The 24,073-nt window shown below is 47.4% G+C and overlaps 1 protein-coding gene across 2 annotated transcripts in view; it reads left to right on the top strand.

Moving 5' to 3' along the window:
• Positions 1-24,073, top strand: part of TAF8 (TATA-box binding protein associated factor 8) — a 69,111-nt gene that overhangs the window by 21,784 nt on the left and 23,254 nt on the right. Inside the window, exons 1-3 of one of the 2 annotated variants that reach the window (XM_069633046.1) lie at positions 16,874-16,949; positions 22,787-22,943; positions 23,623-23,721. In XM_069633046.1, the coding sequence (XP_069489147.1) occupies positions 16,911-16,949; positions 22,787-22,943; positions 23,623-23,721 (295 nt within the window). In that variant the 5' untranslated portion in view covers positions 16,874-16,910. Of the gene's footprint in view, positions 1-16,873; positions 16,950-22,786; positions 22,944-23,622; positions 23,722-24,073 lie in introns of those variants that run through there. The other variant, XM_069633045.1, reaches the window with a different exon arrangement.

Genomic DNA, 24,073 nt, shown 5'->3' on the forward strand with positions numbered 1-24,073 from the left:
TTACCCATACGGAGTGCTGTGATCTTTTCCGCTGTGACAATGTCCCAACACTTAGCCCACCATAGTGGTATGGATGGTCCCTCAGGATGCTTCCAGAGTCTGGCAAGGGCTATCTTGGCCGCTGTTAGCAGTTGAGTACACAGATGGGCCATGTTGCCCGACAAGGGTACGTCCCCGTCCCCCGTGTCCCCCAGCAGAATCATTCTGGGATCCCATGGGATGGAAAGACCAGTGATTGATTGGATATGGCTCAACATACCTCTCCAGTAGTGTGCTGCTTTCGGACATTCCCAGAGGAGGTGGAACAGCCATCCCTCTTGGGGGCATCCTCTCCAGCAGTTCGGGGAGGGGGTGGAGCCAGATTTATGCAACTGAGCCGGCGTGATATAGTACCTGTAGCACACCTTGTACCCCCCTCCCTGTTGGTGATGCATTGGGTACTTTTGTGAAGACCTGTCCATATTCTATTCCATGCCGCTGGGCCCAGCGGGCGCCCCAGGTCTTTTTCCCAGTTGGCCATGTATCTTTCCTTTAGTTCTGGGTTCGACCTTTCCAGGAGTTTGTAGAGGGCGGAGGTTTTCCCCCCCCCTCGGAGGAGTTGTTAGTGTGAGCTCTAGAGGTATTAGATTTCAGGAGCATCGCTCTTTAATGATTCGCTGGGAGAACCAATGGCAGATCTGTGAGTAGTGAAATCTTTCCTCCTTGGGGATTTTGAGCTTCACTTTGCAGTCCTTGAACGAGAGGGGCCGTCTCTCTCAAGGAAGTCCGAGATCTTCTGGAGGCTGCTAGCCTTCCAGATGGCAAAGCTGCGGTTACAGAGGCCTAGGGAGAATCCTGGGTTGTCCGATTTTGGTGTCAGTGGGCCCAATGAGCTTGTAATTCCCCATTTCCTAGCGGCTGCTTTCCAGATTTCCACCGTATTACATGTTGCTGGTAGTGGGTTTAGGGCAGGTGGGGCTTTCCAGGATTGGATATGCGGTAAATCGGAAAGGGGTGGCTTACACCATGCTTCCTCTAGTTGCAGCCAGCATGAGCGGTCTTCGGTGCGGGACCAGGCAAAGGCGTGTGATAATTGGGCCGCTCGCCTGTATCGGGATATATCCGGGGCTACCAGGCCACCTAGGTGACGGCTGCGGGTCATAATTTTCTTTGCGATGCGGGGTCTTTTCCCTCTCCATATAAACTTCATAATTTCGCACTGTAGGGAGTTGAGGTCCCCCCCTGGGATGTGATCATTCTGTAATTTACAGGTTTTCTCATAAAACATAACACATTGACTATTGAAGACTGACATGATATTTTTTTAATTGAATTCCAAATATAAGTATTCAAGTGATACATTCTGAGGTAATCTCGTAACTTTCCGCAATTGCATTGCTTCTAGAACCACAAGTTGTTTCCTAGATTTGTGGCCCCATATTTCGACTGCATATGAAGCAATCCTTCTCATTTTTGCAGTATATATGGTCAAGATGGCAGAGGTAGAATACCCCACATTTCTACCTATGAAAACACTGAGCACATTGGTTGCTATTTGGCAACTGAATTTGACAGATTTCCAATGGGAATCCCATCTTAATTTATCATCAATCAGTACTCCCAAATACTTATATGTGTGTACTAATTCAAGACTTTGATTATTCACCTTCCACGCATATTTTTAGGGGTTTTGTTTTTAGCTGCAAACAACATCACTTTGCTCTTGTCGATGTTAATGGTTAAACTGTTAAGAGTGGAATAATTTACAAGTGCATCTAACATCTTCTGAAGGCCAGTAGGTGTGTGGTCTAGTAATAACAGATCGTCGGCATAAGCCAACCATCCTATCACAACTAATCCAACCTTCACCGGATTGGCTCCAATATTTACAAATACATCTTGCACGTCAGTCAAGTACAAGTTAAAAAGCGTGGCCGCCACCATACAGCCCTGCTTGACTCCACCACATGTCGATAACATTGCAGACAAGTGCCCAGATGCATTCAACCGCAACCTAACATATGTTTCTGAATAAAGCAACATTAACATTCTCAATAGACCCTAAGGAATATTCCAGCTGTTTAATTAATGCTAAGGCGGTTGCGCATAACAGTATCAAATGCGGAAGAAAAGTCTATGAAAGCGCAGTAGACATTTAGTTCTCTGCGCATCCACGCATGTTCTATCGCCGATGACAGTATTAGAAGTTTATGTGCTGTACTCGCCTTAGCTCTAAAACCTATTTGGTTCTGTGGCAATATGTTGTTTGTAGCAATCCAGGTATACAACTCAGTAAGGAGCATGCAAGCAAATATTTTAGAAGAACCACCTAATTTTCGGGATTGTCCCATGCTCCTTTTTTGTGTACTGTCAGGATATGGCTGATGTGCCATGACTTAGGAATTCAGCCTAATAGACCTTTTTGTGTGTAAAGAGTATATGGAGGGTAGTCGCCCATAGTGCTGGCTCCATTTTGAACAGCTTGTTGCATACCCGTCTGGGCCTGCAGCCCTCGAATTTTTCAGCTGCGCAATGATCTGTGTAAGGTCTGCAACAGACGCAGCACATGTCCAGCTCTCAGAGGGGCTGTGAAAGGTGATATCACCTCCTTCCGCCCGCCCAAGTGTCGCAAAGACAGAAGTATCTTTCTCGTTGCCTCCAATGCCAATCTCACTGCACTTTCTATATTATTATTATTATTATTATTATTATTATGTTATTTATTGAGCGCGGACCTAGCTTCGGAGCGCTTTACAGAGGTAACAGTACAGATATACAGGGGGGTACAGCTGTACAGGGTGGCGGGGAGGAGTGGGGCAGACGGGTCTAGCGAGTCACATGATGGTCTAGGTGTTAGGAGGAGAGACTCCTTGAAGAGGTGGATCTAAACCCTTCCGTCTCTTTCTCACCTGTCTGCCTCCCGCTTCCCCAATCTCCCACAAGCTTGGGGTTCTCTTTGAAAGCGAACTGGCACTACCATTTCATCATGACCACTGCCACTGCAAGGCAGGCTCACCCTCCAAAACACTGAACACATTTGCACCACTCAACTAAAACCCGTATCTCTGCTCTTGTGCTCAGAAAACTACACTACTGTCTGAGCCTGTTTCTTGGTCAACCCCTCTTCTGTTTTGCTCCCCTCAACAAAGACCTCAACTTTGCGACACAAACCCTTTTCAACCTATCCAGATCCTCCCCCATCGCTACCTACTGTCACCGCGCTGGATGGCTAGCCATGCAAAATCACTTTAAATTCCAGCTGCTCACCTGTAAATACATCCATGGTTTTGTCCCACCACTCAAATTCTTTGCTCAATTCTCTGTTGGAGCGCTGTCCACCTGGCAATCAAAGCCATCTCTTTAGTGCAATGCTTTCAAGCAAGGTTGAAACTCTACATGCTAGCAATGGAAAGAGCACCCCATGCCTTCCCAACCTCCTATCCAAACTAATCTCTGACCCCAGCTTTCCTGCATTCTGCCCTCCGGCCCCTAACCAACCTCCTATCCAAACTAATCTCTGACCTCAGCTTTCCTGCATTCTGCCCTCCGACCCCTTTCCAACCTCCTATCCAAACTAACCTCTGACCCCAGCTTTCCTGCATTCTGCCCTCCGACTCCTTCCCAACCTCCTATCCAAACTAATCTCTGACCCCAGCTTTCCTGCATTCTGCCCTCCGGCCCCATCCCAACCTCCTATCCAAACTAATCTCTGACCCCAGCTTTCCTGCATTCTGCCCTCTAACCCCTTCCTAACCTACTATCCAAACTAACCTCTGACCCCAGTTTTCCTGCATTCTGCCCTCCGACCCCTTCCCAACCTCCTATCCAAACTAATCTCTGACCCCAGCTTTCCTGCATTCTGCCCTCCGACCCCTTCCCAACCTCCTATCCAAACTAATCTTTGACCCCAGCTTTCCTGCATTCTGCCCTCCGACCCCTTCCCAACCTCCTATCCAAACTAATCTTTGACCCCAGCTTTCCTGAATTCTGCCGTCCGACCCCTTTCCAACCTCCTATCCAAACTAACCTCTGACCCCAGCTTTCCTGCATTCTGCCCTCCGACCCCTTCCCAACCTCCTATCCAAACTAATCTCTGACCCCAGCTTTCCTACATTCTGCCCTTTGACCCCTTCCCAACCTCCTATCCAAACTAATCTCTGACCCCAGCTTTCCTGCATTCTGCCCTGCGACCCATCTGAGCCCAGCTTTCCTGCATTCTGCCCTCTGACCCCTTCCCAACCTCCTATCCAAACTAATCTTTGACCCCAGATTTCCTGCATTCTGCAAACCCCCCACCACACCGACTACTCCGTGATTTGTAAACATGTAAAAAGTGGCATTGTGCTGCCAATATTACAAATATCTTAATTGCCTCCAGTTCCTGTCTCTGGTTTATGTTCTTGCCCTTTCACCTCCCAGCATATGTCAATCAATCCAACAATGCCCCCATGTAAAAGCGCCTTACAAAGTAGGCATGGGCAGCCGCAGTCCAATGGTAAGTCATTTCTGTTCGAAATTACAACCTGTTCTCAAACAAATACAAAATACAAATTGCATCCACTATGACACACCCAACGAACGTCTGCAGGCTAAAACTGTAGAAACTGCAGACTCGATGGCACGCCCAGTCTCCAGACACAGAGGGGTGTCATGCTCCAAGACCCACCTAGTCAGCAAAGAACTGCAGGGCAGAAATCTGACTGCATATCACAGACCACGGCACACACTACAGAAAGAGACTAGGGGGTCAGACATCTAGAGAGGGATGCAGCCTGCCTTCACGTTTTGGGAGGCTCGAAAACAGTTTTGTATGAGTAAGTCCTAATGCCCACTACCCACCAAGTGCCTGCATGCCACTATCAATTGTGTCTTTGCTTTGTAATCTCTGGTCTTGGTAATGCTTGGCGTACATAATCGACTTCTCTGTTGCCAACTGACCCAAGAACATTGAAAAGGGGCGAAGCCTACAGGTCATTGTTCATATGTTACTTGTGCTGGGCATCAAAAGGGGCAGCTTCTCGAGGCGAAGGCTCGTGTGAGGTGACTGCAGGTCCCTGCATATCAAGCAAATGTGTATCAGTATCTCACCAGGAAGTGGATTCACCGCCTCAACGATACAAATATAACACTGAAGTGGGTGCATTAACCCATTGGGTGGTCTTATCAGGCTTTAACCCTGAGACTTGTAAGACACAGACACATACACAGACAGACAGCCTGGTCTTCCTCTGAGACCAGATGTTTTATTCTGGTTTTCTTTTGTCCTTTGCCACCTCCATGAAGCCTTCCTTTGACCCATTAGATCCACCTTGCACGCAGAGCTTGATTTTAGTGTCACAAAGAGATGCTCATCATTGGAGACGTGGGTCACCTAAAAGCACAGCAGTTAAGTCTGTGACCTCATGAAGGGTGTATATTCATGTGGCCATGGCAGGCGGCTGTCCTCAGCCATGGTAGGTTTGCAAATGATTGCTTAAACAATGTGTGCTCTGACAGGTGGGAGATTTGACAGGCTCTTGCTGCAACTCCCCTTTTCCCATCACAGCAGAGGGATTCTTTTTGCCTGCCGCTTCCTCAACATTGGAGCCATTCAGTAAAAGCTGATGGCTGGCTCAGCTACTGACCACATGGCACCCCTAACCAACAGACGCCATACACCAAACCACGATTCCCCCATCCTTCCTGCATAAGACTCAGAGAGGACTTCTTGAGGTTTTGCTGTGCTCTTTAGAAGTAACTCTTCTGTGGAGCGGACACCTCGATTGTGTCCTAACCCATGGAGCAAACCAACTCACTGTTCAGAGCCAGCCTTCCGACTACACTCTCTTTCCTGCAGCCAGAAGCCTCATAGTGGCTTCCTTACTTCTGCCAAACACAGGAAAGCAAACACAGCTGCTGGAGATCCAACCCTAACGCTTTCAATGTATCCTTCTAGTGAGCATTGAAGCTTCACGACGGAGCAGGTGTTCTAAACTATTCTACAGAAATTACCATGCCCCTTAATGTACTCTACGAAGCTTGTTGACGCAGCTGTAAAGAGGCATACAAGCGTTTTACACAAAAATGGAAATAAATGAAAAATAGTCCTAGATCAGACTTACCTCATTGCCATACATGACTCCAAACACCTGGAGGCAAACGGGGCTTCAATTTGGCCATTTACAGTGTGATGAATCTGGAATATTTGACACTTATCCCCAAAGGGAAGCCACCCCCTTTGAGGCTAGGGAGGTGAGCCCGTTAAGCAAGACCCTCCCTAGGGTCTGGGAAAGAGGGACCTCACAGAGGGACTAACCTCTTGGGGACAAGGGATCCCATGCTATAAGGAACTCCGTATCAAGAAAACATTGCATACATGGGTATCGAAGAGACTGATGATACTTCTGTTTTGGATTGAACAAATAGTGACATTGCATCTCTTTCGCTTCAGGTAACGCTGGATTCTGTGAGAAACCTGAGGGTATTCTCCCAAGCAAACCATGAGGAGCCCTTATTCAGGTGGCCAAAGTAAGCTTGACATGCTCAGATCCCGGCCCTGGGGGAGAAAGATAGAAAGGAAATGACCTTGGTAGGGGAACTCGGGGTTATAATCAGGGGAATGCCCCGGGTGAGACGCAGTACTATGCCAAGGAGGAAGGAGAGGCTAATTATATCTCCGAGGCCTTTATGGGCTATAACACATCTGCCTCACCTCCTCCCGTTAAATCTATTTCACCTAGATCCAATGATCCCTCTGTATGTAATCAATCCTCTAAGGTCCCAAACCCGGTTGCATCCAAAATGCATAACTCCCAGAATCCTGGTTTCACCGGTTTCCATTCGAATACTCCCCATCCTTCTTCCCTTCCCTCTGATTATTATTTTCCGCACTCCCAACCTGACAAGACAAAACACTACGATTCCCAGTCCCCTTTGTTCATTTTACTGTCCCAGCTATTACCATTTGCCCCACAAACCCTCCTGCTTATTTCACAAACCCTACAAAATCAACCCTTCCGAGATCACCGTTAGCTCTAATCCTGGGGTTAGAATTCCATGCATCACCTCTTTCCCTTTGACTCTGTAGGATCTTTGGAAACTCTACCACCCGTTTTTTCCAATACTCCCACCACTTCCATTTTCCGATATGAACACATGTTTACGGTCTTATAATAGAACTGTGTACCTGACATGTCCAGACAGAAGGGTCAGGCAAAGTCAGGCAATTAACTTGAACCACACACAACTGAGGTCCCTTCCTTTTCCCCACAGGGTTAAAAGGTGGAGCAAGAGAGCGCAGTACGAGCAAGGCGAGCATGGCAGATAGCATGACGAGACAGCTACCACGCAGCAGATCAAGAGAAGGAGAAAGGTGGCAGAAATCGAGATAGTGGCTACGAAAGAAATGACCTTGCCCTTTTCGTCCCAGACCCACGGAACCTTCGTGGAAGAGAGCCTAACACCACAAACAATAGCACAAGTGTCCTGCAACAGATGTGAACGGTACACGGGGCAAGCCTATGCCGATAATCAGGAGCCAGGGAAGCTCCCATGCCTGTGGTACCGGCCTTGACTCCAGACAGAAAAGCCAAGCGGTTCATCACAGCTAGTGAGTCGAGGAGAGAGCTGATAGGAACCGGGCTGTGTTGAGTGAGAATCGCAAAGTGGCACGTTTTTGGACCAAATTTGATGAACTATGAAAGAACTGTAAAAGTGTTAAGGGGAGACCAGCTCCAAAGGGTAACCATCACCACGTGGGTGCTAAACTCAAGAGACTCCGGTCGATCCCCCATCTGAACGAAAATACAATTACCAGGAGCCCGTAGGAGGGCCAACGAAATAGGTCAAAGTGGTCATACAGAGGGTCAAGCAAAATCCTTGTACAATCGAAATACTTTGATCTACAAGCAGTCTGATAGAAAGGGAGGCAAATCCCACAAACATTGAACTGTGTAAAAAGGAGAACATTGAAAGTAAAGAGGGGTCAGCGCCCCGAAGAGGGGAACCCAGGGGTGAGCCACTATCACCCTGATCGAGAGCCAAAGTAAACCCGATGTAGGGAGGCTGAGAATTGAGAGGGGTTCAGAGCCCAGTAGAAGGGGATCCAAGGGTGAAAAGTTGTCACCCCAAGATTGAGAAGAGTGAAAGTAAAAGTTAAGAAACTGCAAGAGTGAACCCGAAGGAGGGATTCCAGAGAAATGGGTCTGACCCCGGCAGAAGGAGATCCAGAGATGAAGCTATCACCCAAGTACTAGCAGTCGAGAGAGGTCCAAGCCCGACCGAGGGAGATCCAGGGGTGAAGCTACCATACAAACTTCAAGTTAGAAAATAACTGACCGAGATACGTGAAGGATCAGCGCCTAGGAAGAGGGGGACCCATGGGGTGAATCATTATCACCCTAGCTAACTTTCATTTGGTTGAAGGAACTTTTGTTATTGTTATTGGAACACGTCAGGCCCCGAAGGCAAGAGACATTCAAAAGGAAATGAGACTTGGCCAGTGACGGTCCTGAGAACTGCCACTGGAACTGTTGTCTCGTGCTGGAGAAGCCTGAGACTGTACTGTGCTCCAAGCTCCCATCTTACCCAGTGTCCAAAACATGAGGAAGGGAGACCCAGGCTACCACATCCTGACATATTATTTGAGAAGACCTCTTTCTTTTCTTAAGAACTATCCCACACGCCTTTGTGTAGTAGTTGTAAGGTTTGGCAATAGGTTTCTTAGTATAGGCCATTTTATTTTGACAACGCCACTAGGACTGCCTTATTTTTCATTTGATGGTTGACGCTTGCTCCCATCTTAGATTTAGGTTTAGATTAGGTGTTTTTTCAACCTGCATACAACATTCATTGTTCAATAAACACCCTTGAACTGTGATCACTTGTATCTGTCTTACTTGTGTTGCCACCATGAGTTCCTCACGATTCCCCCTGAGCTCAGCAGTCAAAGAGGAACGACACACCCCTTTTGTTTGTGGCAGTAAACATAAAAAGACGAGGAACCTTGAGTGGAAAAGAAGAATTCTACGCAGAGCCGATCCTCTGACGGGAAGACGTCTTTCAGGGGTGAAGCCACGCTAGACTGTAGAGCCAGCACTGGTGTGGAGAGTGAGCTGATCGCAAGGAAGATGCCGGAATGCTTGCGTCCCAAGAGGCAAGAAAGCTGATGCATAGGACGAGGGGAGTGGAAGACAGGACCGTCTCAATTGCTGGCATGTCCATGCCGAAACCATAGTATGCCTGGGGCGCGTTAACTGATTCAGAGACCAGACTGCAGCAGAGTAATCAGATCACTGACCTCCACATGAGAATTGGGACAACTGCCGACCTGGGCAGAGAAAGGGAAGCTGATGCTCCTGAGAAGGTAATAACGGGAAGAGGGGCGTATGGTTATGTCCTCGAGTGCCGGAGCAGCCAAGAGGGTTACGGTTGCCCTGAAAACATGAATGCTGGACATGGGCAGGCGCCCAATCGAGACCCTGCTGTATTAAGCATATAAGGGTAAGAAGGATTTGGGGAGTCATAGAAAGACAAGGGACGCTGATATACACGGCCGGGATGCCAAAAGGGTTACATGAGCCCGGAAAACCTGAATGCTGGACACGGGCAGGCGCACAATCGGACCCTGCTGAATAAAGCATATCAGAGGGCTCAGGGGAGACCTAGAAAAACAATCAACATTGATATACGAGGCTGGTAAAGCCAAAAGGGTTACGGAAACCAGTGAAACCTGCACACTGGATACAGGCAGAAGCCCCAGAAAAACCCTGCTGAAGTAAGCACATCAGAACGTCAGAGGGTTTTGCAGAATCCTAGAAAACCAAGAATTATTACTATAAGCAGCTGGGGGAGTCAAAGGGGTTACGGGAGCACAAAAAACCTGAACATTGGAAATGGGACAATGGCCATGGGAGACTCTGTTAAGTTAAACACCTCAGAGGTCAGGGGGCTTTGAGAAGCCCAATAAATACAAATAGTAGTGACCAAGACTGGGAACAGAGAGAACCTGGAGGATTCCATTGCTCAAACTCACCCCAAGAACAATATCAAAGATCAGGACAAAAGTGCTGAAATCACACTAAGAAAATCCTTTTTCCCTTTAAATAACAGAAAGTATTGGGTGTGTGTGATAAATTCAATCGTGTCATTCAGAACCTGAAAAGAGGATGAAGAACTATATTGTAAACCATTGATGAACTTTGACCCTTTTGATGAACTTTATCTATGAGGAACCCAAGTAGTTTGGCCAGGCGAAGCCCAACTGGAAAGGCTACTGCTCTGGTCAGTTTTTTTTAACGTTTTTTCTAAAGTGAACATTTGACGAGCACCCATAGTTTAGTTTAGTAGGTAGGGAATTGCCCTCATAGCAATAGGGTTAAATAGGCATTTTCTTATTGTTTAGATAAAATCACATTGAATGTACTAAGTCCTAGTCCGATGACTCCTTCTGGCTCGCCCCAACACTCAATTAGCTCATACAGACCTAGAAGTCCAATCGAAGAGCTATCATAATGAAAGTTACTTCACTCAAGTCGAGCACATCATCACACAGAGAACTTAATATGTCAGGAGTTTCGGAATGGTGACCAGATTAACCCGAGTCACTGGGACACGACTCTTCCAGTTCAGATCTATCATTTAACAATTCAATGTGGCCGATTCCTAATCAACTTCAGCTCGCTTATGTCTGTGATCATGAACAATTTGAATATGGAAATGTCTGGCCTGAAAAGTGTTGTCCTGGTGTTCTGGAGTCATCTGGTTGCACTATTCCACACAACACCATGGTTCCCAGGTCTTTCAGATTCGCACCGTGGGACACCACTTGTGAAGTACCACAAGGCTCCTCGCTATCCCCACTATTGTTCAACATCTACATGAAGCCCCTAATCAACCTCATCAAAAGACATGGTCTCACCTGCTACAATTACGCAGACGATACCCAAATTATCTACAAAATCAACGACAATGAAGAGGAGAACCCCACGTCGACAGACTATCTCAAAGAACTCTACCAATGGATAAACACCAATAACCTTAAAATGAACCCAGACAAAACGGAAATCATGATTTCACCCAACAACCAAGGAAACAACCAGAATATTCCATGGCCCACAGAACTGGGTACCCCACCTAAACCATCCAAAGTACTAAAAAACCTTGGAACCCTAATGGACAAACAGCTAACACTAGAACCACAAGTCAACGCAATAATTAAAAAATGCTTCTTCCAGCTGCACACTAATCGATAGCACCTTCTTTTCCTTCACACACAGAACACTGGCCATCATCTCCCTCATCAGGTCCAGGATAGACTATGTCAACAGCATATACCTTGGAATGCCAGAATACTAGCTGAGGAAACTACAACAAATACAGAATGCAGCTGCCAGACTGCTCAAACTCTCCCGAAGAGCCCACATAACACCAGTGCTAAGGATGCTACATTGGCTCCTAGTCAAAAAACAAATTCCCTTCAAAACAATGTGCATAACACACAGAGCAATCCACAGTCAGGTAGCGGAATTCATACAAAAGAAAATCACCATCTACAAACCAGCAAGACCACTTAGATCCAGGATTGATATCTGCCTAGAACCTAAACTCTACGCGAGAATAAAACTTGGAGGATCAACCTTCTCTTGCATAGCCGTAAAACTCTGGAACTCCCTCCCAAAAGAAATACCAACTACGGAGGACCATCTAAAAACCTGGCTCTTCAGCTCTGAAGAGCATGGAACGCCTGAACAACATCTATGTACCACGAAAGTAACAAATGCATGGAAAGGAACCCCACGAAACCAGGGACTAACCGAATACACCCGGCATTAATCGAGACCGAGCAAAGGGACATACCCACATCAATACAATACAATGCGCTAAAACCATGTAAAATCCAGTAACAGAAAACTACCAGAAAAGCGAGGAGTACAACCATGAATGTACTCCAGAGAAACGATCTGCTCTAATTACCCGATATCATATACCCACCTGCATTTAACTTAATTGAATAGGCTAGCCTTATCCTGCATGTAATCTGTGTGAATTAGCCACTTCCACACCCAGCCTGTGTATGTAGGTTAGCCACATTCTGCATCTAGTTTAATAGTATAGCTAAGCCCTATGCTCCCTGCTGCGCCCTTAGACAGGCACTATGTACCTTCTGTATCATGATGGGTTGATTGAGGCGGATTGTTTGGGGTGGCAAATGCATCGCACTTCGATATACTATATGGGGCAGGAAATATATCACACTCGGATGAGTTGTTTAATGTTGTGTCACACCACGATGGATTGCGGGTGAGGAAGATGCATCAAACCTGGATCGGCTGTTGGAGATGAGAAGTGTATCGCACTTGGATGTAGTATTGCGGGTGGGAGGTGTGTCTCACTTGGATGGACGGTTGGGGGCGGGAGATGTATCGCACTTAGATGAACTGCCGAGGGTGAGAAATGCATTGCATTTAGAGGGAGTTGGTTGGAGGCAGAAACCATGCCGCATTTGGATGCAATGTTGGTGGCAGGGAATGTGTCTCACCTGGATGAATTGATGAGGGTGGTAAACGCATCGCACTAGAATGAACGGTTGGGGTGGCGGTGCGAGAAACCCAAAGGGGTCTTCCTGGCTAGTCCCCGGAGATCTGTCATCCAGGTGACCAGGATATCGCCATCGCTATTGGATCCAGTTCCTGGGGGTGGATTAGTGAGGCAGGATCACCTGGATGGGGGGTCCTCGGGAGTGGAAGTGGGACATTGACGGGTGAGACGCGATATCCGCTTTCATTTAACACCTTTTCCCCATCCTACCACATAGGATATCCAGAAACACTACCCTCCTCCCTTTTCTGACACTACTCCTTTTGCACACCACTAAAGACAATGGACTAACACTAGAGCCGTTTCCCTGACATGCTCCAATACCAGGTTCAGGCAAAGTCAGGCAATTGACCAGAATCACACACACCGGACAACCCCTTCCCTTCCCCACAGGGAAAATAGGTGGAGCACAAGAGCACAATACGAGCAGGGCAGACCGCACAACAACACAGCTATCCAAGCACGGCAGTTCGAGAGAAGGAGAAAGGCGGCGAGAACCAAGAGAGTGACAAGGAGGGAAGCTACCTCGCCCTTTTTGTCTCAGGCCTGCGTAGTCTCCAAAGAAGGAATCATAAGACTGCGAACAATAGCTCAAGTGTGTTGCAGCAGATGTCAGTGGTACATGGAGCGTGCCAACTCTGATGAGCAAGGGAAACGCCTGCTACCGTGGTACCGGCCTTGACTCCAGATACAAGAAAAGCCAAGTGGTTCATTGCAGCCAGTGAGTCGAGGGGAGAACCGATAAGAAACCGAACTGTGTTGAATAGAAGTCACAAAGTGGCACATTGAGAAAAGTTCAAAGAACTGTAAATTGTTACGGGAAGACAAGCTGTAGTGGGGACCGGCATCACGTGGGTGCTCACTCAAAGAGACTCTGGTTGATCCTGCATTTGTTCCAACTACTGATACCAGAAGGCATTAGAAAAGCAAAAAAGGGTCCAGCAAAATCCCCTGTATAGTCGAAAGTCTTTGACCAACAAACTATTGAAAAGCACAGGGGAGCAAATCCTGCCAAAATGAAAAATTGAAAGAACTTTGTCTATTTGGCAAGAGTGTTCCCAACGGAGGGATGCCGACAAGAGGGGTCAAAGCATGATGCCGTCCGTTAAGAGTATTTTGAACGCAAGGGTCTGAGCCTGGCAGAGGGGGATCCAGGGGTAAGAAGCTAACACCCAAAGGCACGTGAAGGACAAGAGTAAACCCGAAGGGGTGTCCATCGAACCTTGTTTAAAAAGACATTAGGGCTTTTGAAAGTCAACAGATGAACTGTTTCTTGGGGAAAGCCAGAAGTGAGCCAGATGGAGGCAGGCTGATCTACGAGAGGGGTCTGAGCCCGGAAGAGGGGTAACCAGAGGTTAAAAAACCTCACCCAAATGCAAGTGGAATATAAGGAACTTTTGTGCATATTTGTTAAAGGCATTAGGCCTCAGAGGCAAGAGACTTTTCTCCCGAAAAGAGACTTAACCATCGAAGGTCCCGATACGTGAAAGCTGAACTGTCACCTCGTGCTGAGAAAGCTCGAGAGGGTGCTGTGCTCAGGAGTCCCACCTTGTCCTGTGCTCAAAACATGGGGAAGGGAGACCGCAGCCACCACATCCTGATTTATTATTCAGGAACACTTTTTTCTTTCTTGTGAACCAGATCCCACACTCTTTCTATATTTAGTTGTAACAGTTGTCAATAGTTTTTTTTAGCATAAGCTCCTTTTATTTTGATGAGACATAAGAAGGGCTGTCTTATTTTTCATTTGATGGTCAGAGCTTGCTCCCAGCTTAGATTTAGGTTTAGATTAGGAGTTTTTCCAACCTGCATACAGTTTAATAAACACCCTTAAACTGTGATCACTCGTGTATGTCTTTACTGTTGCCACCATGAGCTCCTTACAGTGGTTAATGTATCACATTTAGACAGAATGTTGGGTATAAGAAATGCATTGCCACTAACCATACTAAAAACTCACCTTTCTGCACAGGCACGCTCAAACTATGAACGAAACACAACCGTACCTCTACTGCACCACAAATCAAAAGCACTTCACAACACCAGGCATGATAACAAACCATACACAATCACACCTCAACCCCACATAATGGCTAGTTTCTCCAAACCGAATCTGCCAGCAGCACATCAAAGCTCTCTTGCTCTTATCCCTCTAAATCCCACTTACAAACCATGCAGCCCTCCTTCTTTTGCAGATCTACCAGAGCGCCAAGAGGACAGGCAAGTGGCAACAGTGCGCAATACAAAACCATTTCCTTGCAGGACTTTTAGCTTTATTGTTTCAAATAAAATTATGTGACTGCATGTAGTAGCATGCAAAGCGAGTGCTTGCTGAAGGAGTCAGGCATAACAAGTGCCACAGTGCGGAATGTCCCAGGGTTTAAATTTAATTAGATTTATTGGTGATCTACATTGTGTACTTTGACAGACTCCTCCAGCTTCTAAGCATCAGATTAGAGTTCAAACCCATGTTGCACGGCATTGCCTTGTTCCTCCAGGTTTGTGTCTACAAAGTGCCTTCCTAAAGTTCCGATAACTGACCTATACCGCGACTGCACTTTTAGGGAAAGATAGAGTGCTATTTCCATACCAACGATAGGAATACGCTGTACAAATCAACTGTGACATTAACATATGTCCACTCCTTTTTAGTTTGGGCTATAAAGTGGCACTGTAAGTGCTGCCTAGAAGTTGAAACTATCAGCATGGGAAGTGAAGATAGGAGAGAATGGAATGGGAGGATGGACATAGCTTTGCTTGTAAGGCTTTGCTTACATTGTTATTTACCGATTGGCAGCCCATGGCCACCCCCCACACCACCCGCCCCCATCTACTAGCTCCCCCGCTCAAAGGACCCACCTTGCATGGACCTCTTGACTTAGCTTTATGCTTTTTAGGGTGGTTGGGGGGTGGAGCTGCTACGTCTAGGACAAGGATTTGCAACCTTTGGCTCGCCAGATGTTTTGGACTACAATTAAAATCAGCTCTAGTCGACCAGTAAACCAGCTTCTGGTGTAATAAAATCTCTTAAGTGTGCCTTCAGCTAATTGATTGATAAGCAATATAGGCCCTCTTGCAGCTGTACCTTGGATGATAGTGGCATTTTAAGATAGCAAACCTTATTTACCCATATATGTTAAAACATACATGCCCAACCTTCCTGATTTAGGCGGGAGACTATCGAATTTTTAAGTGAAAAATATTGCTATTTATAACGTACCCCCGCCAAAAATAATTCTAGCCCCAATGAATTCCTATGGTAAACTTTATGTCTCCAGATTTCTCTGACAAAATCTCCCTCCCAGGTGCCTCGGAATGATGGCATGTATGCTGTTAAATGTAATATGTTTTTGTTTTCAAAGTTAGGCACTTGTAATATTAAAGTGAACCAGGGCAATTTCCTAAAATTACTGTTCTTTCAGAAACAGACCACAAAACGTGCATGTTTTACAATGCATAGGGCATATTGCTTTACTTATTGTGGCACAATTGCTGCAGTTTGACAAAATAATAATAATGCTCCACAAACAAAAACAAGCCGATATACAGAGATATGTCACTTGTCAAAGGTATTTTTTTGTCATTGTAGCGTCTCACAGGTCCCTGGGACCCCCGCCAGTCCTCACTCACTTGCCCCAGGGCCCTACATCCCACTCACACTCACTGCACTTGAGAATTAACCCATGACAGTGGCTCTCTCTGCACTTACCCCAATTTCCAGCGACCGGGACACTTAGACCCCCCCTCCCTGTGACGGTATGCACTTGCACGATCCGTACGCACAGCGCCTGAAGATCATCTGTTCTACCTTGTCTTCACCCCTTAATTGCACTGGTAAAAACTGCAGAATCACCGTCAGGCCTTTTTACTGTATCTCCAACTGTTAAATGTATTTTACGCACTTAATCTGCCTGTGCAGACAATTATCGTCTCAGAATTTCAAGGGCTCTGGGCAACTGTTGTTTTTTTCCCATTCCCACCCTCCTTGAGCGCTTTGAAACACTTGCCTGTGTATGGGTGCTTTATAAATAAACACCAAATACCAAAATAACAAATTGTAAAAACTATTTGGATATTTATTGAGATTCCTGTGTGTTTTTTAATTTTTGGTGGCATAACCCTAGAAAACAATACGTGAGAGAAAAGAAAAGTAATTGGCAGAAATGATATCATTTTCCTGAGGCTTGATCCGAACCCCCTGCGAAGTCTTCCAGGCACATCCCATCGAACGCTGGGAACAGTACGTGCCCTACTCCACATGACCACTAGAGGGCGCCTATGCCTCGGACAGCACAACTACAACACCCAGGGAGCCTTGTACACAGAGCGCATGCGCTTCACACCGTTCCAACAAGATGGCGGATCCTCAGGTGTCGGTTGGTGGGTCCGGAACGGTAAATACTCCACTGCCTTCTGGGGGGGAAGGTGCGAAGGGACTGGCGCCGAGGTAGCGACAGGAGGGGGTCGGTAGCACCGATGGGGGGGGGCGAAAAGTCTGCGGCCGCTCTCCTCGCACGATCATCTGTTTACTGGTCGGCTTCTTCCGGCCGCGTGCGGGGCCTCTTCGCGCGTTTTGATTGGCTGTGCCGCCGTAGCGGAAGTTGCGCTCGGTTTTGGTTGGTTGTTTGTGTGTCTGTCAAATGCAGCAGGCCAATCAGATCGCTTGCTCGGAGTGGTTAAAGAGCAGTGTTGATAAAATCAACACGTCGTGCGGAAGTCATGGCACGTCCTGATTGGAAGAAATGAACACGTGAGTGGACAGACACGAGCACAGGCACACCAGCCTGTTTGTGAGGCTGTGATTGGCTGTATGGTATGGGTAACCTCTCTGCTCTTTCCCGCCACTTGGCCCTGCTTTTCCTGCACGTGCCCCTCTCCCCATGCGCCCAAGAGGAATCGTTCCTCCCATGTGGAACCCAGTGGACCTCCTAAAATCAGTGAGCCCTGTGCACATGGAGCAGAGTCACTTTTTGGGGAGGCCAGGGGTTCTTAACGTATTACACGTAGTGGAAAAAGCTGCACTATTAGCTTCCGCCATGTGCTGCATGCCCATAGTTGCCAACATAAACCACTTCAATCAATAGGTGCTTATCCAGTCCTGTTGCTGGCTTCCACCGTGTGCTGCATGCCCGTAGTTGCCAATACGATGCACTCCTTCTTCTCAATTATCGGAGGTGTGGGCGGAGCCACGCAGGCGCTTCCCCATCCTAAAGGATGATGACCCACCAATCAATACTTAGCTCACATAAACTCACAACTCCTCCCATCGCCCCGTCTGCCTCACAAAATCCAACATCACACTGCTCCTCCTCCTGCCTCTCACCCTGTCACCTCCCAGCAAAGCCCTCCCACTCAGCTCAGCCACACCCAGCGCAGTCAACCGAACCCTCATTAATTCTCTCTTTGACTTGTCTCTCACACCTAAGCAAAAAATGTCCCACAGTCTCAGGCACACCGCACACCTCGACTCGCGCTTCCCCACTCGAAACAGACAGCCATTCAGCCCCACATGCCCTATCCTCAACCGGTTCAGCATCACCTCCTCCCCCCTCCTCCATTCCAGACTCCCCTCATCCACCTTCACTGACACTTTCCCACGAACACCAAACATCCACCTGCCCTTCACCCCACTCACCCACCTCTCCTGCCACTCATCCACGACCTGTCTCACCATCACAGCCTTCACCTCATCCACACTCAAAGGCAACCTCACATCAACCACTCCCCTCTTAATACCCTCACCCGCCGCCAGATCCACCAACTCATTACCCAAAATGCCACACACAATGCACTCAATCAATAGGTGCTTATCCAGCCCTGTTGCTGGCTTCCACCGTGTGCTGCATGCCAACAGTTGCCGACACGAACCACTCCAATCAATAGGTGATTATCCAGTCCTGTTGCTGGCTTCCACCATGTGCTGCATGCCCACAGTTGCCAACAAGATCCACTCCAATCAATAGGTGCTTTTCCAGCCCTGTTTCTGGCTTCCACCATGTGCTGCATGCCCACAGTTGCCAACACGATCCACTCCAATCAATAGGCGCTTATCCAGTCCCGTTTCTATCTTCTACCATGTGCTGCATCGCCATAGTTTCCAACACGATCCACTGCATTGCTGGCTTCCACTGTGTGCTGCATGCCCATAGTTGCCAACACAATCCACTCCAGTCAATAGGTGCTTATCCAGTCCCGTTGCTGGCTTCCACCGTGTGCTGCATGGCTATAGTTGCCAACACGATCCACTCCAATCAATAGGTGCTTATCCAGTCCTGTTGCTGGCTTCCACCGTGTGCTGCATGGCCATAGTTCCCAACACGATCCACTCCAATCAATAGGTGCTTATCCAGTCCTGTTGCTGGCTTCCACCGTGTGCTGCATGCCCACAGTTGCCAACACGATGCACTCCAATCAATAGGCGCTTATCCAGTCCTGTTGCTAGCTCCCACCGTGTGCTGCATGCCCACAGTTGCCAACACGATCCACTCCAATCAATAGGTGCTTATCCAGCCCTGTTGCTGGCTTCTACCGTGTGCTGCATGTCCACAGTTGCCAACACGATCCACTCCAATCAATAGGTGGGTATCCAGTCCTGTTTCTAGCTTCCACCATGTGCCATATGCCCATAGTTGCCAACATGATCCACTGCAATCAATGGGTGCTTATCTCCAGTCCTGTTGCTAGCTTCCACTGTGTGCTGCATGCCCATAGTTGCCAACACGATGCACTCCAATCAATAGGTGCTTATCCATCCTGTTTCTATCTTCCACCATGTGCTGCATGCCCGTAGTTGGCAACACAATCCACTACAATCAATAGGTGCTTATCCAGTCCTGTTGCTGGTTTCCACCATGTGCTGCATGCCCACAGTTGCCAACACGATCCACTCCAATCAATAGGTGCTTATCCAGTCATGTTTCTGTCTTCCACCATGTGCTGCATGCCCGTAGTTGGCAACACAATCCACTGCAATCAATGGGTGCTTATCTCCAGTCCTGTTGCTAGCTTCCACTGTGTGCTGCATGCCCATAGTTGCCAACACGATGCACTCCAATCAATAGGTGCTTATCCAACCCTGTTTCTAGCTTCCACCATGTGCTGCATGCCCGTAGTTGCCAACACGATCCACTCCAATCAATAGGTGCTTATCCAGTCCTGTTTCTGGCTTCCACCATGTGCGCCATGCCCACAGTTGCCAACACGATCCACTCCAATCAGTAGGTGCTTATCCAGTCATGTTTCTGTCTTTGAATTCTGGGACTTATAGTTTTTTCTTAACCATTTTAAATTTAGGAATACAACAAGCCACATGACTCAAAGATTTAAAAAACAGGACTGGGTGCCGCTATCACACATGGCAAGGATAAACTGAAGCGCTCTGCACATAAAAGAACCACCAGGTTAAATGGACTCTGCATCATTTCCTTCACACACATCACATGCGGCTACCATCTGTGTAAAAAAACAGCTGAGCCCTCCAATAAGATGTTTGTAATGCATTCTGAAAAGCCACACTGTGAACCTGTAGAGCTCCCAAACTTGACTTCTGAGTGTGACACAGTCAGGGGTTGGGATCCCTTAGCTGGCATGCTGTAAAGGGCCATGCCGGCTATTTGCTTTTCTTTCTGTTCTGCAAAAAGGTTTGATGTTTGAAATTCCTACCACCAAGAGTTGTATAGAATCTAGACCAGTGGTATTCAAACTGTGGGTCGCGACCCCCTAGGGGTCCGCGGGTGCATCCCAGGGGGGCCCTGAGAGCTCAGCATGAAAAAAGATTTTTTTTTTTTTTTTAGATTGGAAGAAATGGGCAGGGGTGGCCCACATGGGCGGGCTGAAGCATGAAACTGTCTCAGGCAACAATGAAAAAGTGGCCCACAGTTGTAAATGGATATTCATTCCTTTAGTCACAGACTGGGCCTCATTACTACTATGGCGGACCAGTAACAACGGTGCTGGTAAGCTACCGGCACCGTTGCTACCGTTCCGCCATAGTAAGAGTTGTGCTCGTGGGTGCTTGACAGCCCCCGCCAGGTCTGACCTCAGCTCGTCGGATGCACCAGCACCGTTATTAACGGTGTCGGTGCATCCGAGCTCCCCCTTCCCATTTGAGCCATATGGGGCTCAAATGGGAATGGGGATCTACCGGCACCTTCGAAAGGGCAATTATCATGTCCGCCTAACTCGGCATGACCTAGTAATTGCCCATTCGCGGGTGCCAGACCCGGATGCAACTCCAGTGGCAGCCGTGCTGGTTTTACCGGCACAGCTACCATCAGAGTAGTTATGAAGCCCACTGTTTCAATAGTACCCAAAGGGGTGCTTTGTGTTAAAATGTAAGTAAATTGTGATATATTCAGCAACAATGGTCAACATTACTAACTGCATAGTGGCCCCTCACCCATTATGGAGGAGCTAAGGAGCCAGCCCAGTGAAACAGTGAGCACTCCCTCAGCTGCTTTATCCAGCTAATGGAGTGCTCCTGGGCTGGCTGAACTGTCAAAGGGAAACACTGTTTCCCTTTGACAGTTCAGTTTAGTTCCCCAGCCGCACATGCTCACTGAGCCATGCAAGTGCTGGGGCGTTTTGCTTCGCCAGCATTGCATAGCTCATTGGAAATGCTGGCTGGGGCACTGCATGTCTGTATGTCCGAGGGGGAGCTCCTGCGCCTCCTCGCACATACGGACAGAGCAGCTGGAGCAGCACCCACACACAGGCCAATGCAGAAGGTACGTTTATGTTCATTGTTTTTATTTAAACATGTGTATGGATGCGTTATGAGTGAGTGTATGGTGATGGATGCTCATGTGAATGATAGAGTGATTGCTGTATGAATGTGCAGCGCCTTGCATATACACATAATCATGTTCATTGTGTTAGGACCAGTGGGGCCCAGGGGACAGGGATGGTATCTTTTTACCGGACATCTATCATTCAAAACCCTCTGCCTTGTCCACAAGGCTTTCTGGGGCCTCGGTCCAAAATACCTTCAGCTATTCCTCCGCAAATACCTCCCCTCTCGAGCTCTTCACTCCTCTACCTCCAACGCCCTGCCACTCTAAAACTTGAGGAGAACCATCTTTCTTCCTGCACTTATCAGACCTACCCTGTCTGCTGCCTTAAACGTAGCACTTGCAAATTGCTGGCTGCACTACCACTGTTTGTTGCCTTTATTATTTATTTATTGTTATTTATCTGTTTCTCCTCTGCTTCGCACTTTCCACTTCTCCCCCCTTCCATGCACTTTTCCCCTCACACTTACGCGTTCTCAATGTCACTGGGCCTAGTAAGATCGCTGTTTTATTCTCCTCTGTTCCCCTCCCTTGCCTTGTCACGCTCTGAAACACTTGTGTACGAGCGCGATAGAAATAAAATATCAATGCCTGCCCCCTGGACACCCAGCAACAATTGCAAACTGTTTGGCTATTTACCCATTTTTTGTTAAAAGTATGCTCTACAATGCAACATTTTAACCTATTATTTAAAAAAAAATTCACAGGGGGAAACCCCCCCGAACCTCCCCTTAATGCCCCTCCACTTAAAAAAGATTCACCAGCCGCCACTGGCCCTCAGACTGTGTTGGGAACGGGATGGGGGAACCGAGGGACTATGGTGGGAGCACAATGGGCGGGAACCATGGGATAGTGATGGGAGCAGAGTGGGGAGAGCCCTGGGTGTGTGATGGGGTGGGGAGAGACCAGCGACTGGGTAGGAGTGGGATGAGGGAGCCCAGCGACTTTGATGGGAGCAGGTGACGGCGCGCAATATATACTGTCCATTTGGCATTTCTGGGGGGTCCCGACCTGCCCAAATTTTGCTCAGGGGGGCCCTGGCCAAAAAAGTTTGAAGACCACTGATCTAGACGGTTTTCATTGCCTGGTGACTCCTCTTGCCTCTTGTTGACAGCACATCACGTTCTTTACCGTACCCTTGTTCAGAATCTACGCAGATTTCATTGGCTGATCACTCACCGTGTTTTCAGATAACTGCACAAAAGGGACCCAATTTTGGGGGCATGCTTAATAATCTGGAAGGCAAACTAACTTTTAGCTTAAAGAGGTTATTACGGCTTCTGTGAGAAAGGTGAGATTCCCAGTGTTAGTCAGTACAGGCTTAGGGGATGTGTGTCTCAGTGAATTAATACAAGCAGTAAAACTTCTCATAAAAAGGCACTTTTAGTGGTAAAATATGACTTGAAACATTGAACTTTTAAACTCCTCTGTTCTTCCTGTAGAGATCCAGTGGAAAACACTCCTCGACTCCGTCAGACAACTATTACCAGGCCCGTCGGCGCACTCTGCAGGTGGTGGTGAGCTCGCTGCTGACAGAGGCCGGCTTTGAGAGTGCCGAGAAGGCTGCTGTGGAGACCATGACAGAAATGTTACAGAGCTGTGAGCACTTCCTCCCTTACTGTTACTTTTCCATCTAATACATTACGTGGCAACATTTTCTTTTCTTTTGTTAGAAGTTATTGGCAGTAATAGTAGATATTTGGTCAAAGCCGTTGTCTGAGAAATCCAGATTGTGGCACCGAAATGCATTTACAACTAATGATTCCTATATTGTTCATCATGGCGCCCCTCTCTGGGTCAGCTTCCTTGATCATACATGTTTAAAAAAAAAAAAAACTACAAGTTGAAATGAAAACGCAGTTGAAATATAAAACTGGTTATGTAATGTAATACTGTCAAAAATTTGATTTTTTTTCCACCAGTTCCATCTGCTTGTTAAACAGCAACATTCACAATTTGTACGTAAAACGTTATTTTCTCCCATTACACAATTTGTTTATTGGGATTCGATCAATGTCTGAAGGTCTTCTTAACCTCATCTGTGCTCCGTGTAGACGAGGAGGGATTACTCCTGAACTCCATGAGATAGCTATTACCAGGCATGTTGGTGCCAATATTTATGCTGTTTCATTATATGCTAGTTTCTCCATCTGGAAGAAACATTGCATTCTATTGTTTTGTTGAGCACTTGTGCTTTGCGGCAGCACCGCTGTCTCCATGTCACCCCACTGCACAGCCACCAAAGTCTGGATAACCATTTTCTTCTATCTTCCGTCAGACCTTTCGGAGATTGGACGGAGTGCAAAGTCGTACTGCGAGCACACAGCCAGAACACTGCCCACTTTGTCGGATATTGTGGTCACACTAGTGGAGATGGGTAAGTGATGTGGGATAAAGTAGTGTACAGTGCAGCGAGGCGGCAGGCAGAAGGTGAACAGCTACCTAACCCTGAACCGTGCCCCGGTTGGACGGTGTCAGCTTTGCTTGGTTTTATTCCAGATATGGGTACAGTTGAGGGTAGGTAAACCACCACCTGTTTATCTACATAGCACTTTTGTTCTCTGGGAACTGAGTTTTCTTTAGCTGGTGTGTGGGGTTTAAACATAGATCTGCTGAATCAGCATTTTGTAGTATGTTGCTTTTTGGTCAGCCAAGTTGGCACCGGGATGCCTTCAGCGTGGGTGTACTAGTTACTGGATTACGGGTGTGGTTGGGATCATTAATAAAGC

The sequence above is a fragment of the Ambystoma mexicanum genome, chromosome 13 (genome assembly GCF_040938575.1).
Source record: "Ambystoma mexicanum isolate Mex_15411 chromosome 13, UKY_AmexF1_1, whole genome shotgun sequence".
In the NCBI taxonomy this organism is placed as follows: domain Eukaryota; kingdom Metazoa; phylum Chordata; class Amphibia; order Caudata; family Ambystomatidae; genus Ambystoma; species Ambystoma mexicanum.